The sequence below is a fragment of the Rhinatrema bivittatum genome, chromosome 1 (genome assembly GCF_901001135.1).
Source record: "Rhinatrema bivittatum chromosome 1, aRhiBiv1.1, whole genome shotgun sequence".
In the NCBI taxonomy this organism is placed as follows: Eukaryota; Metazoa; Chordata; class Amphibia; order Gymnophiona; family Rhinatrematidae; genus Rhinatrema; species Rhinatrema bivittatum.
Window position 1 is genome coordinate 295150296 of NC_042615.1, and position 16840 is coordinate 295167135.

The window sequence follows — 16840 nt, forward strand, 5'->3', positions numbered from 1 at the left end:
GGAAGAGTCCAGGGCAAAAATATTTGACATCCTCCAGTTTATGGATTCCCCCCTTTCTCCCCCCGCTAAGAAAATTGTGGCAGTGCCTATCCAAGAGAACTTTCAGGAGACTCAGATGAGAATGTTGGATATTTCCCTTTCTTTGTCACCAGTTAACAAGAAGGCAAACAGAATATACCGTGTCAAAATAGTTCCTGGATTTGTGAAACAGCAGCCACCTTATCAAATCAGTTGTCAAATCCACTATGTAAAAAAAAAAAAAAAAAATGGCCAAGACATCTAGCGCCCAAAGAAAACAGAAAGACTCCATCCCATACTAGACCTAAGTGCCTTGAACAAATTCTTGGTAATGGACAAATTCAAAATGGTTTCCCCGGGAACCTTAATACCTTCCTGGAAAAAAGGGACTAGCTATGCTCCTTGGATTTAAAGGATGCTTATACCCAGGTCAAGGGAAGTAACTCATATTTTTTAGCAGGAAGCACCACTTCCATTATCATGTTCTACCATTTGGTCTAATGTCAGCACCAGAACATTCCCCGTACAACTCACCATACAAAAAATATATTATTATCTCCATAACAGCAACACAAACTCCCTCTACTACCAGGCGCAATAACCAATACACCTATTAAGATAACACAACAAATAAGGTGAGGTATTTTACTAGCCTACATGCTAGTTAAATACCTCGCCTCAGTCACACACAAAATTGACCTTTACCAAGTACAGAAAGTCTACAAATTATAAATATGGAGACAGAAACTGGAATGGAAACCCAAAAAAGCCACTCTGCATGCAGTATAAAAGAAAGAAATGGAAACAGAAATATAGTACCTAACATAGTACCAGGATCTGCAATAATGCACACAAACTAATTGCACAAAGTTACACCTATATTGACATGCGCTGATATGGAACAACCCTGCCTATAAAAAGGCAACACTAAGAGAGGGGTGGAGTCAAGATGGCTGCCCGGTGGCGTAGCACGCTGTTTTGAGCTCCTGAGCCTAACGATTTTTTTTTTTACCTGCTGGTTAACTTTCTTGCTATGGGGAGAAAGCGTAAACCGTGGGGAGAGCCTTACCCTGCTGTCTCCTCCGCGTCGACACCAATCTCCGGCCCTATGGATGCCCACATCGTGCGCAGAGATGCGCAAGCAGAAGGAACACAGCCGCTGGAGAGTTGTGGAGGAGAAGCAGAGCTCCCCTCTCTCCCAGACTCTGTCACCCTTTAGCCCCGCTGAAGGAATGCCGCCGGTAAATCCTGCCGAGGAGAGAGTCGCTACAAGGCCAAGGGAAACGCCGTCAGACCACGGTGTCGAAGGGCGGAGCCCAGTAGGGTTCGGAGGAGCAACGGCCTCGGCAGACGCTCCAGGGAACATCGGTGAGCAGACCGGCGTTGAAAGAGGAACAGCTTTGGAAAGACAGGCTGGGGCTGCTGCAGAAACCCCTATTATGAGCATACCACCAGTGGTAAGACCTTCAGAATTTACTTTGGAGACTATTTGGGAAACTATAGTAGAAATGAGAGCTTCTATTTTATAGCAAGTTAATCCTATTAATGTTAAAGTTAACCAGCTGGAAGAAAATATGAAAGTATTAAGTAATACTACTACAGAGCTGGAACATCAAATTGCGATGAATAGACAACAAATACCTGGAATACAAACAGTGCACTCAGCGATGATAAAGGAAAGAACTAGTATGGCAATGAAAGTGGAGAATTTGGAGAATTCAATTAAGAATAGGAATCTGAGGTATATAAATTTCCCTCAGGTTCCTTTAATCTCTCCTAGAGATATGTTTAAGAGATACTTATTGGAAGTTTTACAAATAGATGAAAATGCCATACCACCGATTACCAAGGTTTTTTTATTTACCTAAACCTAGAAGACTACAGGAACAATGGGAAGGGGCATTACCATCTGAGCCCATTCAGAATCAATCATTGGATATTTCAAATATTTTGGAGACTTCAGATTCAGATTTGGCGATACCAGCTACATTGATAGTGACGCTTGCCATGGAACAAGATAAGGAATGGTTACTTCGATTAGGTCTTCGTCATAGGACTAAAATATTTCTTCATTGCAATATTAGAGTTTTTCCGGATGTCTCGCAGGAGACACAAAAAAGGAGGAAGGCTTTCCTGTTATTAAGGCCTCAGGTCTTACAAATTGGGGGGGGGAGGGGGGGCTTATTACTTAAAGTTCCCATGTAAATGTATAATAATAATACTTATATTTTCTTTGATCCCCCCCAATTGACGCAGTTTCTAATAGGGAAGAATGTGGTGACACCAGCCTCACCAAGTATAGCTGCTTCAAGTTCCTCATATTTAGTCTCTGTATCTATCGAGCATATTGCCCTATATTATTGTAGTAAAATAATTATTTTCTACATTTCCTCAAGTTGAGTATACTCTGTCCCCCTATAGTTGAGGACTTTATACAGTGATAATGTAAGATTGTATTTCCTAGATTGGTAATAGTTCTTGAGTATAAATGTGTTATCTCTGTATTTTCTTTCAAGATGTAATCTTGTCAAATTCTTAAAATGCATAAAGATAAAAAAAAAAAAGGCAATACTACAAATATTAGACCAGGCCCTAAACACCAATACACCTCCAATTAGGGAAACAGAAAAGACCAAACTATATGAATAAATGTTTCAAAAGAACTGATGAACAAAACAACCTATAACAATTAAAAACTCTTAAAAATATTACAAATTCTCCGAACAATAAAACATTTCAAAACAGAAAAAATGAATTTAAAAAGCTACCTTTATCCCAGGACAAGCAGGATGCTAGTCCTCACATATGGGTGACATCACTATCGGAGCCGTAGTGCGGGAAAGCTTTCTGTCAAAGTTTCTAGAAACTTTTGACTGGCACTGTGGTGCCACTGAGCATGCCCAGTATGCTATGATATTCTCTGCCACAGGTGTCTCTCTTCAGTCTTCGTCTTTCCGCGCTGCTGTAGGCATCGCGGCATAGGAGCCGTTGAGATTCTCTCAACACACTTTTTGAGTGTAAAGTCAAAGTTTTCTTGATATTCTCTCTCACAAATCTCTCAGGGTATTTTCTTCACCAGCTGGTGAGTACCTCTTTCTCATTTTCCTTCCTGCTGAAGGAAAATTTTTCCTCGCACAAATTCTCACTTCTTTTCGACTGCTGTCGACTGGAAATATGGCTACAGGATTTAAAAAAATGTCCTGAATGCGCTCGAAAAATATCGATTACCGACCCGCACATTGAATGTGTGCTGTGCCTCGGAGAAAAACATGAGGTAAATAATTGCCCACAATGCGCCGAGATGACACCGAAGGGCCGCAAAGCTCGACTGGAGAAAATGGAACATCTGTTCCGTCTTCAGCTTATCCCATGGCCTTCGACATCATCGAAGTCGTCTCCGGCCGGAGCGACTAAGTGCCTGTTACTTAAAAAACCCTGCCCGGGACCGTCAGGGGATCATGCGTCGCCTTCATCGTCTTCGAAATCCATCGAACCTCAAAAATCAAAACACAAGCATCGACATTGACGACCATAGATGTCTGAACCCGCTCCCCAGGAACCATCGATGGCGAAGCAGCCACGGACAGAGGAAATGTTGGTGCCTGGGCCTCATCCTCCGTATTCGATACCTGATCCTCTGCAGGGCTCTGCACCGTATCTTACACCTCAGCCTCCGCCACCGCTCACAACTGCTCTGGTACCATCAGTTGTAACGCCGGAATTGTCTGATATCATCAGACAAGCAGTATCACAGGCTTTCATGGAACAGCAATTGATTCCGACGGGCTCGTCGATGCCGATGCTCCCAGCATCGATGCCGGCAACTTTGTCGATGCCGGTGGGTCCACCGATGCCGGTGTCGACATTCACACCGAGGACAAAAGGTGACTCGATGTCGACACCAAGAATAACTGCATCGACATTGATATACGTACAATTGCCATCGACCTCTTCGACATCGATACCAATGTTACCGCCGACGGCAGTTTCAACACCGAGGCGACCACCTTTGACATAGATGTCGATTCCTACTGCTATTCCATCGACGCAATCACCACTGGAAGAGCCAAAAGTTCAAGATCTAGCTTTCTTCCAGCGTCTACTACAAAGATATCAGGATTTCATCGACACTTTGCCAAAAAAACCAGTGGAACAGACATCTCCATTACCACCTATCGATGACCCATCACCAGGTCCATCAGGAATACATCTACCACCCAAATCCACCACAAAATCTCCTTAGAGAGATGATGAGGGCAATTCTTGGGATAACCACGATACAGACACATCTTCTGAGGGCTTCATGTTGGAACCTTCACCACCGCAACTGAGAAAAAAGTCCCCACCAGAAGACCTGTCATTTTCCACCTTTATCCAGGTTATGGCAGACACCATTCCTTTTAAGTTGGAAGCAGAGCAAGACACTAGACAGCACACTCTAGAGGTCCTGCAATTTGTAGATCCACCCAAGCAGGTTTTGGCCATCCCAATTCATGAGGTGCTCTTAGATCTCCAACACCGGATCTGGGAGCATCCATCTACAGTTTCAGCAGTAAATAAACGGGTGGATTCAACTTATCTGGTACAGACAGCACCTGGTTTCCAAAAGGCACAACTACCACATCAATCAGTGGTAGTTGAATCTGCCCAGAAAAAATCAAGGCGTATCCGCCCTCACTCCTCAACTCCCCCGGGTAAGGATCACCGCTTCCTTGATTCCTTGGGAAGAAAAGTGTATCAGGCTGCAATCCTAAATTCCAGAATCTCTGCATACCAGTTATACATGACACAGTATCAGAGAGACTTATGGAACCAGATGGAAGAATTCACAAATTCTTTACCTGCACAGTTTCAAGAACCAGCACAGGCCATAGTGAGCAAAGGCCTAGAAGCAGGGAAACATGAGGTGAGAGCGGCTTATAAGAACATAACATAAGAAAATGCCATACTGGGTCAGACCAAGGGGTCTATCAAGCCCAGCATCCTGTTTCCAACAGTGGCCAATCCAGGCCATAAGAACCTGGCAAATACCCAAAAAACTAAGTCTATTCCATGTTACCATTGCTAATGTCAGTGGCTATTCTCTAAGTGAACTTAATAGCAGGTAATGGACTTCTCCAAGAACTTATCCAATCCTTTTTTAAACACAGCTATACTAACTGCACTGACCACATCCTCTGGTAACAAATTCCAGAGTTTAATTGTGCGTTGAGTAAAAAAGAACTTTCTCTGATTAGTTTTAAATGTGCCCCATGCTAACTTCATGGAGTGCCCCCTAGTCTTTCTACTATCCGAAGGAGTAAATAACAGATTCACATCTACCCGTTCTAGACCTCTCATAATTTTAAACACCTCTATCATATCCCCCCTCAGTCGTCTCTTCTCCAAGCTGAAAAGTCCTAACCTCTTTAGTCTTTCCTCGTAGGGAAGTTGTTCCATTCCCCTTATCATTTTGGTAGCCCTTCTCTGTACCTTCTCCATCGCAATTATATCTTTTTTGAGATGCGGCGACCAGAATTGTACACAGTATTCAAGGTGCGGTCTCACCATGGAGCGATACAGAGGCATTATGACATTTTCCGTTTTATTCACCATTCCCTTTCAAATAATTCCCAACATTCTGTTTGCTTTTTTGACTGCCGCAGCACACTGAGCCGACGATTTCAATGTGTTATCCACTATGACACCTAGATCTCTTTCTTGGGTTGTAGCACCTAATATGGAACCCAACCTTGTGTAATTATAGCATGGGTTATTTTTCCCTGTATGCATCACCTTGCACTTATCCACATTAAATTTCATCTGCCATTTGGATGCCCAATTTTCCAGTCTTACAAGGTCTTCCTGCAATTTATCACAATCTGCTAGTGATTTAACAACTCTGAACAATTTTGTGTCATCTGCAAATTTGATTATCTCACTCGTATTTCTTTCCAGATCATTTATAAATATATTGAAAAGGGTCCCAATACAGATCCCTGAGGCACTGCACTGTCCACTCCCTTCCACTGAGAAAATTGTCCATTTAATCCTACTCTCTGTTTCCTGTCTTTTAGCCAGTTTGCAATCCATGAAAGGACATCGCCACCTATCCTATGACTTTTTACTTTTCCTAGAAGCCTCTCATGAGGAACTTTGTCAAACGTCTTCAAGTATACTATATCTACCGGTTCACCTTTATCCACATGTTTATTAACTCCTTCAAAAAGGTGAAGCAGATTTGTGAGGCAAGACTTGCCCTGGGTAAAGCCATGCTGACTTTTTTCCATTAAACCATGTCTTTCTATATGTTCTGTGATTTTGATGTTTAGAACACTTTCCACTATTTTTCCTGGCACTGAAGTCAGGCTAACCGGTCTGTAGTTTCCCGGATCGCCCCTGGAGCCCTTTTTAAATATTGGGGTTACATTTGCTATCCTCCAGTCTTCAGGTACAATGGATGATTTTAATGATAAGTTACAAATTTTTACTAATAGGTCTGAAATTTCATTTTTTAGTTCCTTCAGAACTCTGGGGTGTATACCATCCAGTCCAGGTGATTTACTACTCTTCAGTTTGTCAATCAGGCCTGCCACATCTTCTAGGTTCACCGTGATTTGATTCAGTCCATCTGAATCATTACCCATGAAAACCTTCTCCATTACGGGTACCTCCCCAACATCCTCTTCAGTAAACACCGAAGCAAAGAAATCATTTAATCTTTCTGCGATGGCCTTATCTTCTCTAAGTGCCCCTTTAACCCCTCGATCATCTAACGGACCAACTGACTCCCTCACAGGCTTTCTGCTTCGGATATATTTAAAAAAGATTTTACTGTGAGTTTTCGCCTCTACAGCCAACTTCTTTTCAAATTCTCTCTTAGCCTGTCTTATCAATGTCTTACATTTGACTTGCTAACGTTTATGCTTTATCCTATTTTCTTCTGTTGGATCCTTCTTCCAATTTTTGAATGAAGATCTTTTGGCTAAAATAGCTTCTTTCACCCCCCCCCCCCCCCCCCTTTTAACCATGCCGGTAATCATTTTGCCTTCTTTCCACCTTTCTTAATGTGTGGAATACATCTGGACTGTGCTTCTAGAATGGTATTTTTTTAACAATGACCACGCCTCTTGGACATTTTTTACTTTTTCAGATTCTATTCTAGTTTTGGCATGGTCCTCCCGTATAAACACAGTATTATCTGCCAACACTCAAAGAATAACAACCCTATCTATGAAAAAGAATACCAAAAATATTACACCAGAATCTAAAATATCAATACACCTCCTATCAGGAAAACAGAACAGGCCAAGCTACTACAGATCCCTGCAGAAAACCACATGCTAAAAGAATGCTTCATCTCAGTCTTTGCATGCACAACACAAACCCTCACCAAATACAGAATAAAGCCACATAAAGTATAAATAGAAATGTGCAGACAAAAACTGAACTGTAAAACGCATCATGCCAGACTTTATACAGTGTAACAATGGAAAAACAAAAATTTCACCATTCCTCCTGAAACAAATTAATAAAATAAAGATATATAAATCATTAATCATAATTATAAAATAATACAAATAAAATAATTTCAAAACAGCTGATGAATAGAATATCCAATAATTAAAGACTCATGCAAATTTTGAAAGCTTTACCAAACACCAATAAAATATTTCAAACAGCAGACACATCACATACTACCCAATAATTAAAATGGTAGTCAATCAAGAAAAATGAACTTAAAAAGCCACCTTTACTTACCTTCTCCAGCAGTTCTCCTACTCCTTTCCCTTGCAGGCCATACCAGAAGCAGCAGTAGCTGTTGAAGTTGTCCTCACAGTCCTCTTCCTTAAGGACCACAACCAGTCTCTTCTCTCTCTCACACATACACACCAGTCACACCCTCAGGACCAGTTTCTGTCTCTCACACACCAATCATCTTCCCATCCAGTCTCTCTCTCCTCTCTCTCTCACACACACACACACACACACACACACACACACCAGTCATCTCCCTGATCAGTCTTTCTCACACATACACACGTCACCTCTCTGGCCAGTCTCTCTCAATCACACAATGCTCTCACTCTCTCTTACATATAGGCTTTCAATCACACACATGCTCTATTTCACTTACAAACAGGCTCAATCACACACATGCCCTCTCTCTCACAGCCACAAGCCAGCCAAAAACATGCTCCATCTCTCTCGCACACACACATTGACGCACAGAAGCACCCTCCCTGACTCACATATACACCACACACATACAGAAGCACCCTCCCTGTCTTACATACACATTACACTCTCACCTTGCTTTCAGACTTGCAGCATTTTTCACTTTTACTAAAAGTGAAAGTGATGCTCCCAACCGTTAAATAAGAAAACCACATTCCTATCAAAAGGCAAAATGACACCCTTCCTTCAGGTTCTGTCCTCCCAAGGGACAGCCACCCACACCGTACAGCTTCTCTTGTTTTACGCTTTCAGGCAATAAAGCAAGTGTCTTTCTTCAAACTATCAGTCGTATGATTATTCATGTGGGAGATATGGAACAGAAAGACATCTTTAGTCGGCTTCCCTTTTAAATGGGAAGATTCTAGTCTTAGTCATTTAAAAATATACATTTTCTAAAGGCTTAAAAAAAAAAAAAGAAAGAAAAACAGTTTCAGATTCTATTCTAGTCTTCATGCTTAAATTATGCTTCAAAAAAACACAAACCCCACTTGGCATCAGTATCTTAAATTTGTGATTTTGCTGAGATGAACATTTTAAATAATTATTTTGCTTTAGTATTTGTCTCTACCCACTTTAAGTTAAATTTTATTTTCCAGAAGAGGGATGCTTAAAATTCAGTAATTTCATCTTTCATCCAACTTTTCAAAAGTTCAGGTATATGTATTATCACATTTCATTTTTTTAAACTGGCAGATTCCTTTCTCACAGACACACGCACTCACAGAAAGAAGATCGGTGTCGAGACTTAGGGGGCACCGCGGCAGGCAGCCAGCTCCCGACTTGCCCTGCCTCCCCGCCAGTGCCACCCCCCTAGTGGTCCAGCGGAGGTCCCAGGAGCGATCTGCTGCTCCCGGGGCCTCAGCTGCCACTAAGCAAAATGGCGCCGGTTGCCTTCAGCCCCTACCATGTGACAGGGGCCAACCAATGTCACATGGTAGGGGCTGAAGGCTACCGGCGCCATTTTGCTTAGTGGCAGCCGAGGCCCCGGGAGCGGCAGATGGGGTGTCGGAAGGGTGGCACTGGCGGGGAGGCAGGGCGAGTCGGGAGCTGGCTGCCTGCCGCGGTGCCCCCTAAGTCTCGGCGCCCTAGGCACAGGCCTAGCTCGCCTAGTGGTTCCTCCGGCCCTGTCCACAATGGCTTTTCAAAGAGAATACTGGAGAGCTGAGGTTACTGCAGGGTATATCTAGAGTGACGTCAGCTTTGAAATCCCTCTCATTGCTTTCCCTCAGTGTGGTAGTAGTCTTCCTTGCTCTAGTTGGCCTCTGCTGCCTTCTTTGCTAACTCTTTGTGACTGGTGCTTCATCCTCCCCTGGATGCATGGGAAACATGAGGCTGCACTGAAACCTAGACCATGGTTATAAGATGAGTTTTTGGAAAGTATTTTAAGAAAAAAAATCTTTTGTATTATAATTGGGCTAGTATGGTAATCATATTACATATATAAGGGAAGTTTTGTTTTTTAAATTAAAATAATGCAGTTTTCTTTCAAACATTGTGAGAGAGAATTTAAGATTTTTTTCATTATTTAAGGAACAAGAAGTTGTGGCACACCTGCCAGTGTGTGCAACCAGAAAATATTTGTTTTTATTTTTTTTGTTTTATTATCCAGTTTGGTATTTTTGATTCGTTTTAGTGCACAGTAAATCACATTACTACGCATTAACTTGATTTAGTGTGCACTAAAACGAAAACAAATAAAATGAATGCACATCCCTACTAAACAAAGCACTTGAAGTAACTTTATTTTACGAGTTTCTGGATAATTGTGAAAACTGCATTGTATATCCTAAATTTTTCTGTCGAGACATATTTATGCTTCAAGTTTTTCTCTTGAAGCAAACATTTTGCTTTAGAAATTTGGCTTCGAAATGAATTGTGAAGGAGTTGTTACAAATAATTATTTCTACTTTATAATTGTCTAAAAGTAAATTCTTTCTGAACAATCAATATGCAGTGAACTTGAAGCAGCAGTTGTGAAGTATTGTATGTTTTCACGAAATACATTTTTCTGTGTTTTCTTTGCAGTTTGTTTCGGTGCACTCTGACCAATGTTCCACAGACTCAGGCTTTGCTGAATAAGGCTAAACTTCCCTTAGGACTGTTGCTACATCCCTTTAGGGACCTGACGGTAAAGAAACTCCTCCCCTCCATACTGATCCAACAGCTGTAAAATATAACATTACATATTGTTCCTAATGTTTCATAGTGCTTTGTGTCGCTTCATGATCCTATTACCCATTACAGAACAAATAATAGATGTACATATTTTTTTATCCTGTACTTTTGTTATCTTTTATACAAGAATATATTTTCTGATTCTTAAATAGATGTGCTTTGTGATTTGTGTATTGTTGACTTTGCATACATTTCCAGATATTTTTGTGTAAAGCTTTTCCTGCTCTGCTTCTTTCTTGATTCAGCAGTGATTCTTTACTGCCAATTATGTTGTCTATAATGTCAAGAAAGCAAAGAAATGCCAATCCAAAAGTTTTATAATCAAATAATGCAAACCACATGATTTCTTAACATTACAGAGTATTCAGCTAGTACATAGAAATCTGCCAAAACATTATAAACAAGTCGCATGCTTACTTGAAATATAAATAAATGTATTATTATTATATTCATTCTCAGAGGACAAACAGGTTGGCAGTCCTCACATATGGGTGACATCATCTGATGGAGCCTGGCACAGAAAAATTATGTCAAAGTTTCTCGAACTTTGACTGAGCCTCAATGAGCATGCTTTCGCATATAATATACCACATGTCCATGCAGGGGCCCCTCAGTCTCTTTTTTTTTTGCGTAGCCTTGCATATCACGGTTGGGTGAGCTTCAGTTTTTCTTAACATTAAACTGCTTTTTTCCAGATTTTTTTTTTCCTCGCACATTCGAAGCAGGGTCCCCCCAGTTCTCTCGTTAGCAATCTAGATAGGTTTTTCAATGTTTTTGTTCATTTATTTTTGTTGTCGATCCCCTGGAGCAGCAGTGCGCTCAGGGCCATCAATTTCGATCTTGTGTCTCCTTTTTTTCACGATGACATGTCCATGTTAGGATTTAAGTGATGCCCCAAGTGTGCAAGGACCATGGCTGTCACAGACCCCCATGATAGATGTGTCCTCCGCCTTGGGGTATCGCATGATGTCCGGGGTTGCAGCAAGTGCATCAAGATGACCCCGAAAGGATGGAAGATTGTCTCAACAAGATGGAGCACATCTTTAGGCCGGAGATCTATGGGCATCGGGGAACCTCGGAGCTACACTGATATATTGAGCCCTCAACATTGACAGGGCCACTTGTTCCATCAAGGTCGTTGGCTACCAAGGATGCCGGAGACATACCATCATCTGATTCCTTCAGGTAGAGCCAGGGACCAAGCACTTAGGGTCCAGTTACCAGCTGATGACAGAGAGCACCTATGACTCCTGGGGGGTGTTTCCTCCAATATTTCTGATAAAGTTTCGGATGATCTGTCCTCTAGACAATCTCCACTGGAGGACCTCTTCTTCGCAGGATTTGTCCAGGTGACTGTGGAGACCATCCCATTTCAATTGCAGACTGAAGAGGATACTAGGCACTAAATGCTAGATATTCTCCAGTGTATGTAGCCTCCCAAGAGGATCATGGCAGTCCCAATGAATGAGATTCTTGTGGAGTTAATGAGGATTTGGGAACACCCCCTCCCAAGTACTTCCTGTTAACAGGAAGGCAGTTGTGGTTTATCTCATACAAAAGGCTCTCTGATTTGACAAGCACCAGCTGCCCCACTAATCGATTGTCATCGAATCCACTCTCAGGAAGGCCAGTTGATCTCAGACCCGTTCTTTGGTGCCTATTGGAAGGATCAAAGAGTGATGAATGCTCTTGGGAGGAAGGTATTCCAGGGCACTATGCTCATTGCCCGCATAGTAGCCCAGCAATTGTACATGAGCCAGTACATGTGCGACATCCTGACTCAGATGCAAGAGTTGCCGAGCAATTGCCTCAGCAGCAGTAAAACACCCTCCAGTCACTGGTGCATAAGGTTCTGGAATGCAGAAAACACAGAGTCTGTTTGACCTAGAAGGTTTAGAAACTGCAAAGAGGATCTCTGCAGCTGGAATCGGCGCTTGCAGACTGTGGGCCTTTGATCAGTTGCCATGTACAAGAGAGAATCTCTTCAGAGATAAGGTGAAAGACATGGTGGCCTAGATCCAGGATCACCATGCAACACTCCAACAGCTCTCCACTGGCACTCAGGACCCGTCCTCAGCCAAGAGGCCGTTGAGGTTTGAGCCCAGGAAGTCATTCTTCCACTTGAAGGGTACTATACTTCGCCCCCATGCTCCTGTCAACATCAAGCCCCTTGTAGCCATCCCAAGCAATAGAGAGCCTTGAAGCTCTAGCTAGCACCTCAGTCAATTTTAGGGACAGGGTTTTGACTGGATTGCAGGGATTATAACTAGGTTGCATGTACCTGGTGCGATGGATGTGCCAGTCAGGGGGAAGCCACAGTTTTTTGTGGCCCAGTGAAACCTCAGACCGGTGGATTCTTTTCATCATTCATGAGGGGTACAAATTAAACCTATTGCAAGCCCCAAGCCCATTCTGGGGCCCAGTAGCACAACAGTAGTTACTAGTAGCGGAGCTCTTCTCCCTCTTAATGGCCATGGCGGTCAAGCCTGTCCCCACCAGGGCAAAGATTTTACTCCTAGTGCTTCCTGATACCAAAGAAACAGGAAGACCTTGTCCCATCCTAGACCCAAAGGCCTTGAACAAGTTCATCAGAACAGAAATGTTCACGATGGTTTCCCTGGGCACCCTGATCCCCCTTCTTGCAGAAAGGGGACTGGCTATGCTACCTCTATCTAAAAGACGCCTACACTCACATCAAGAACTTTCCAGGTCACTGGAAGCATCTCCAGTTTGTGTTGGGAAAACCAGGACTTGCATCAACCCCCATGTGTCTTCACAAAATGCCTTGCCGTGGTGATGGTGGCATACCTTGGCAGACTGGGGAGTTCACGTTTTCCCATATCTGGATGATTGCTGGTCAAGAACACACCTTGGGCAGGTATCGAGGAATCCTTGCATTCAACCACCCGGGTGCTGGAGTTACTAGGGCTTGTTGCAAATTACCCTAAGTCACGTCTTCGCCCATCACCACAATTGGACTTCATTGAAGCCCTACTAGACACGACTCAGGCTAAGGCCTTCCTGCCCTGGCAACGGGTTATCAACCTGATGACCTTCACGGCGGGAATTCAACAGAGCTAACATGCATCAATGTGGCTCATGTTGAGGCTGTTGGGCCATATGGCTGCTACAATACATCTCTCTCCTTTAGCACATCTGCAGATGTGAAAAGCCCAATGGACATTAAGGTTACAGTGGCGACAAGCCACTTAGGACCTCTAGGATCTCATCTGAATCACACTGTTCCTCCGGGACTCTTTGTCCTGGTGGAAGGAAGTCTTGAATCTGGAAAAAGGAGGTGTGCTTCCAAAGTCCTCCTGCCCAAATTCTCCTTATCATGGATGCATCCACCCTGGGCTGGGGAACTCATGTGGATGGACTCAACACCCAGAGGTTATGGTCCGCCCAGGTACGTCTCTGTCAAAAAAAATTTCCTGGAGCTCGGGGTGATCAGAGAAGTGCTGTGGGCTCTCAGAGATCAGCTTCCAACACAATTGTGCTGATATAGACAGACAACCATGTAGCAATGTGGTACGTCATCAAGCAGAAAGTGTCAGAAAATGATCCAGATCTGGTCATGAGCCATCTCCCATGGGATGGTGCTGAAGGCCATGTATCTGGCCGGAACACAGAATATAATAGGGCCAGACTAAGTCGCGTCTTCAGACTCCATGAATGGTTTCTGGACCAGGGGCTTGTAAAATGGATCTTTCGCTTCTGGGGAAGCCTGGGCATGGATCTCTTCGCAATGCCTTGGAACAGGAAAGTTCCTCAGTTCTGTTACAAGTACAGGACATGCGGTAAATAAGCCTCAAGGCGCCTTCACCCATCATTGTGGAAAGGGTCTTCTTTATGTGTATCCTCCAGCACCACTAATAGTGAGGACAAAGGGACTATGATCCTCATAGCCCCAGTTTGGCCAAGCCAGGTTTGGTTTCTATTCCTAGGGGAGATGTTCATCCAGAAATCAATCAGGTCTCATCACACAAAATCAAGGCAGGTTGTGCCATCCCAACATACAGTCCCTGTCGCTCACCGCCTGGATGTTACGAGGTTGATATTGCAACTACTCAATCTCTCGGAAGATGTGTCTCGGGTCTTGGTGGCTTCCAGAAAGCCTTCCACTAGAAAGTCCTATGGACTGAAGTGGAGCATGTTTTCCATGTGGTGTGAGCAGAATGCCCTAGATCTTTTCTCCTGCTCTCCACAAAAATGACTTGGCTATCTTCTACACCTTTCAGAAGCTGGTTTGGAGACCAACTCTGTTAGGGTTCATCTGAGTGTGATTGGTGCATACCATCATGGTATAGATGGTAAACCTTTCTCTCTACAGCCTTTGGTTGTACATTTTGTGCAGGACCTACTTCAGTTGAAGCTTCTCCTAAGGACTCCTGATGTGTCTTGGGACCTCAATGTGGTATATACTGAACTGATGAAAGCTCTCTTTCAGCCACAGTGATCCTGTGACCTGAAGTACCTGACCTGGAAGGTCATATTTTTGGTGCAGTCATTTCCGCACGCAGGCCTTAGCGACTTATCCACCTTACACTAATTTTTTTTTCACGGCAGGGCTGGTCATTTGTACACACCCTAAGTTCCTGCTTAAGGTGATGTCAGACTTTCATCTGCCAACATTCTTTCCCAGGCCCCATTGACACCAAGGCGAACAAGCCCTACACAGTTTGGATGCTCTCGAATTGGCTAGCGGACTGCATAATCCTTCTGTTATGCCCAGGTGGGACTGCATATTGGGGGCCATGTCAAGGCTCATTCTGTTCGAGCCATGGCAGCGTTGGTGGCCCACTTGTGAACAGTTCTCATGCAGGAGATCTGCAGATCTGCAGATCTATGATGTGGAGTTCCATCCACTCATTCACATCACACTACTGTCTAGATAGGGATGGCCGATGCATCCGTAGGTTTGAACAATCTGTCCTTTGGAATTTGATTTGAGGTGTAGAACCCAACTCTGTTCCTGCCTAGGGCTGCTCTTTCTTTGTCTTATGTTGAGGGCAACCTGTATCTAGGGATTCACCCATATGTAAGGCTGCTATCTTTCTTGACTCAGAGAAAACAGTTGCTTACCTGTAATAGGTGTTCTCACAGGACAAGCAGGATGGTAGTCCTCACATATGGGTGACATCACAGGATGGAGCCCAATCACGGAAACGTTTTGTCAAAGTTTCCAGAACTTTGACTGGCCCTTACTGGGCATGCCCAGCATGGCACTAACCCTGCAGCCAGCAGGGGTCCCCCTTCAGTCTTCTTTTTTCCGCGCAGCAGTAGCATCGCGGTTAAGGAGCTCTGCAGAGATTCCTGACAGGAATTTTCCTCACGGAATTACTAAAAGTTAATTTGCCCCACAGGGGTCCGTCCTTTAACTTTTTCAAGCTGCGGTACTCCAGTAAGTGTTTTACCCGTTCTCTGTCGATTACCATCGAGTTTGGCCCTCACGGCCTACTGGCCGTCGACTGTACCACAGCTCAATTTTTTCCATGGCCATGGCGTTGGGGTTCCATCGGTGCCCGGACTGTAATTGCACTATGTCCATCACAGACCCCCATAAAGTCTGTGTAATGTGTCTTGGACGAGAGCATGATGTCGTGACCTGCATCAACTGTGCCCTAATGACACCAAAAGGTCGCAAGGTCAGAATGAAGAAGATAGAACTTCTCTTCCGTGCTCAAACCCCAACTCCGTCCATTGCATCGACGTCGTCAAAACTGACTCCGTCAACTTCGCGCCAGCATCGACCGCCGGCCGGTGATTGTCCGGCATCAATGACATCTCTGCCTTCGACACCCTCTACTCCCCCTCAGGACTGAGGGGATCGTAGAGACAAACATCTACATCGAAAGTCTCGGATCATCGATCTCGCCATCGTCCAAGCCGCCGTCGAAGAAACCCCGTCCAGAAAAGGCACCGACCTTTTCGACGACTGGGTCACAGAGGCAACCCTCACCCGACAGGGTATCGGGAGCCGCAGCTCCGCCTTTAATGGTGATCCCTCCGGCTATGCGTCTGCCTCCTTCTTCTGTTCCGGAGCCGGGGTTACTTGCTCCAGGTCTCCGAGAAGAACTGGACCGGATGGTTCAGGAGGCCATCGACAAGGCAGTGCAATGACTCCAGATTCCTCCGGCACCAACACCGTTACCGATTGTGGAACCACCCACCGACCTGATTCCGGCAGCGTTGGCACCACTGCTCTCAGGATGGAAGCGCTCTTTGCCGCTTTTCCACTGATGGACCCCGGGTCGCCGATGGCTCCGGTGCCTTCCCCGCTTACTCTGTCATCGGGAGGAGAAACACCGTTCCGCATCCCTCCATCGGGAGTTCTACCTCAGCCATCGATGCCAATATGTCCATCGCCACCGGTCCAACAATCGGTGCCGATATGCCCGTCGGCGCCACCAAGCCATCCATCGATGCC

General features: G+C 44.3%; 1 protein-coding gene across 1 annotated transcript in view; it reads left to right on the forward strand.

Moving 5' to 3' along the window:
- SEC24B (SEC24 homolog B, COPII coat complex component) overlaps nucleotides 1–16840 on the forward strand; it is a 335324-nt gene that overhangs the window by 167415 nt on the left and 151069 nt on the right. The window contains 1 exon segment of the mRNA XM_029596557.1: nucleotides 10261–10363. Within this exon segment, the coding sequence (XP_029452417.1) occupies nucleotides 10261–10363 (103 nt within the window).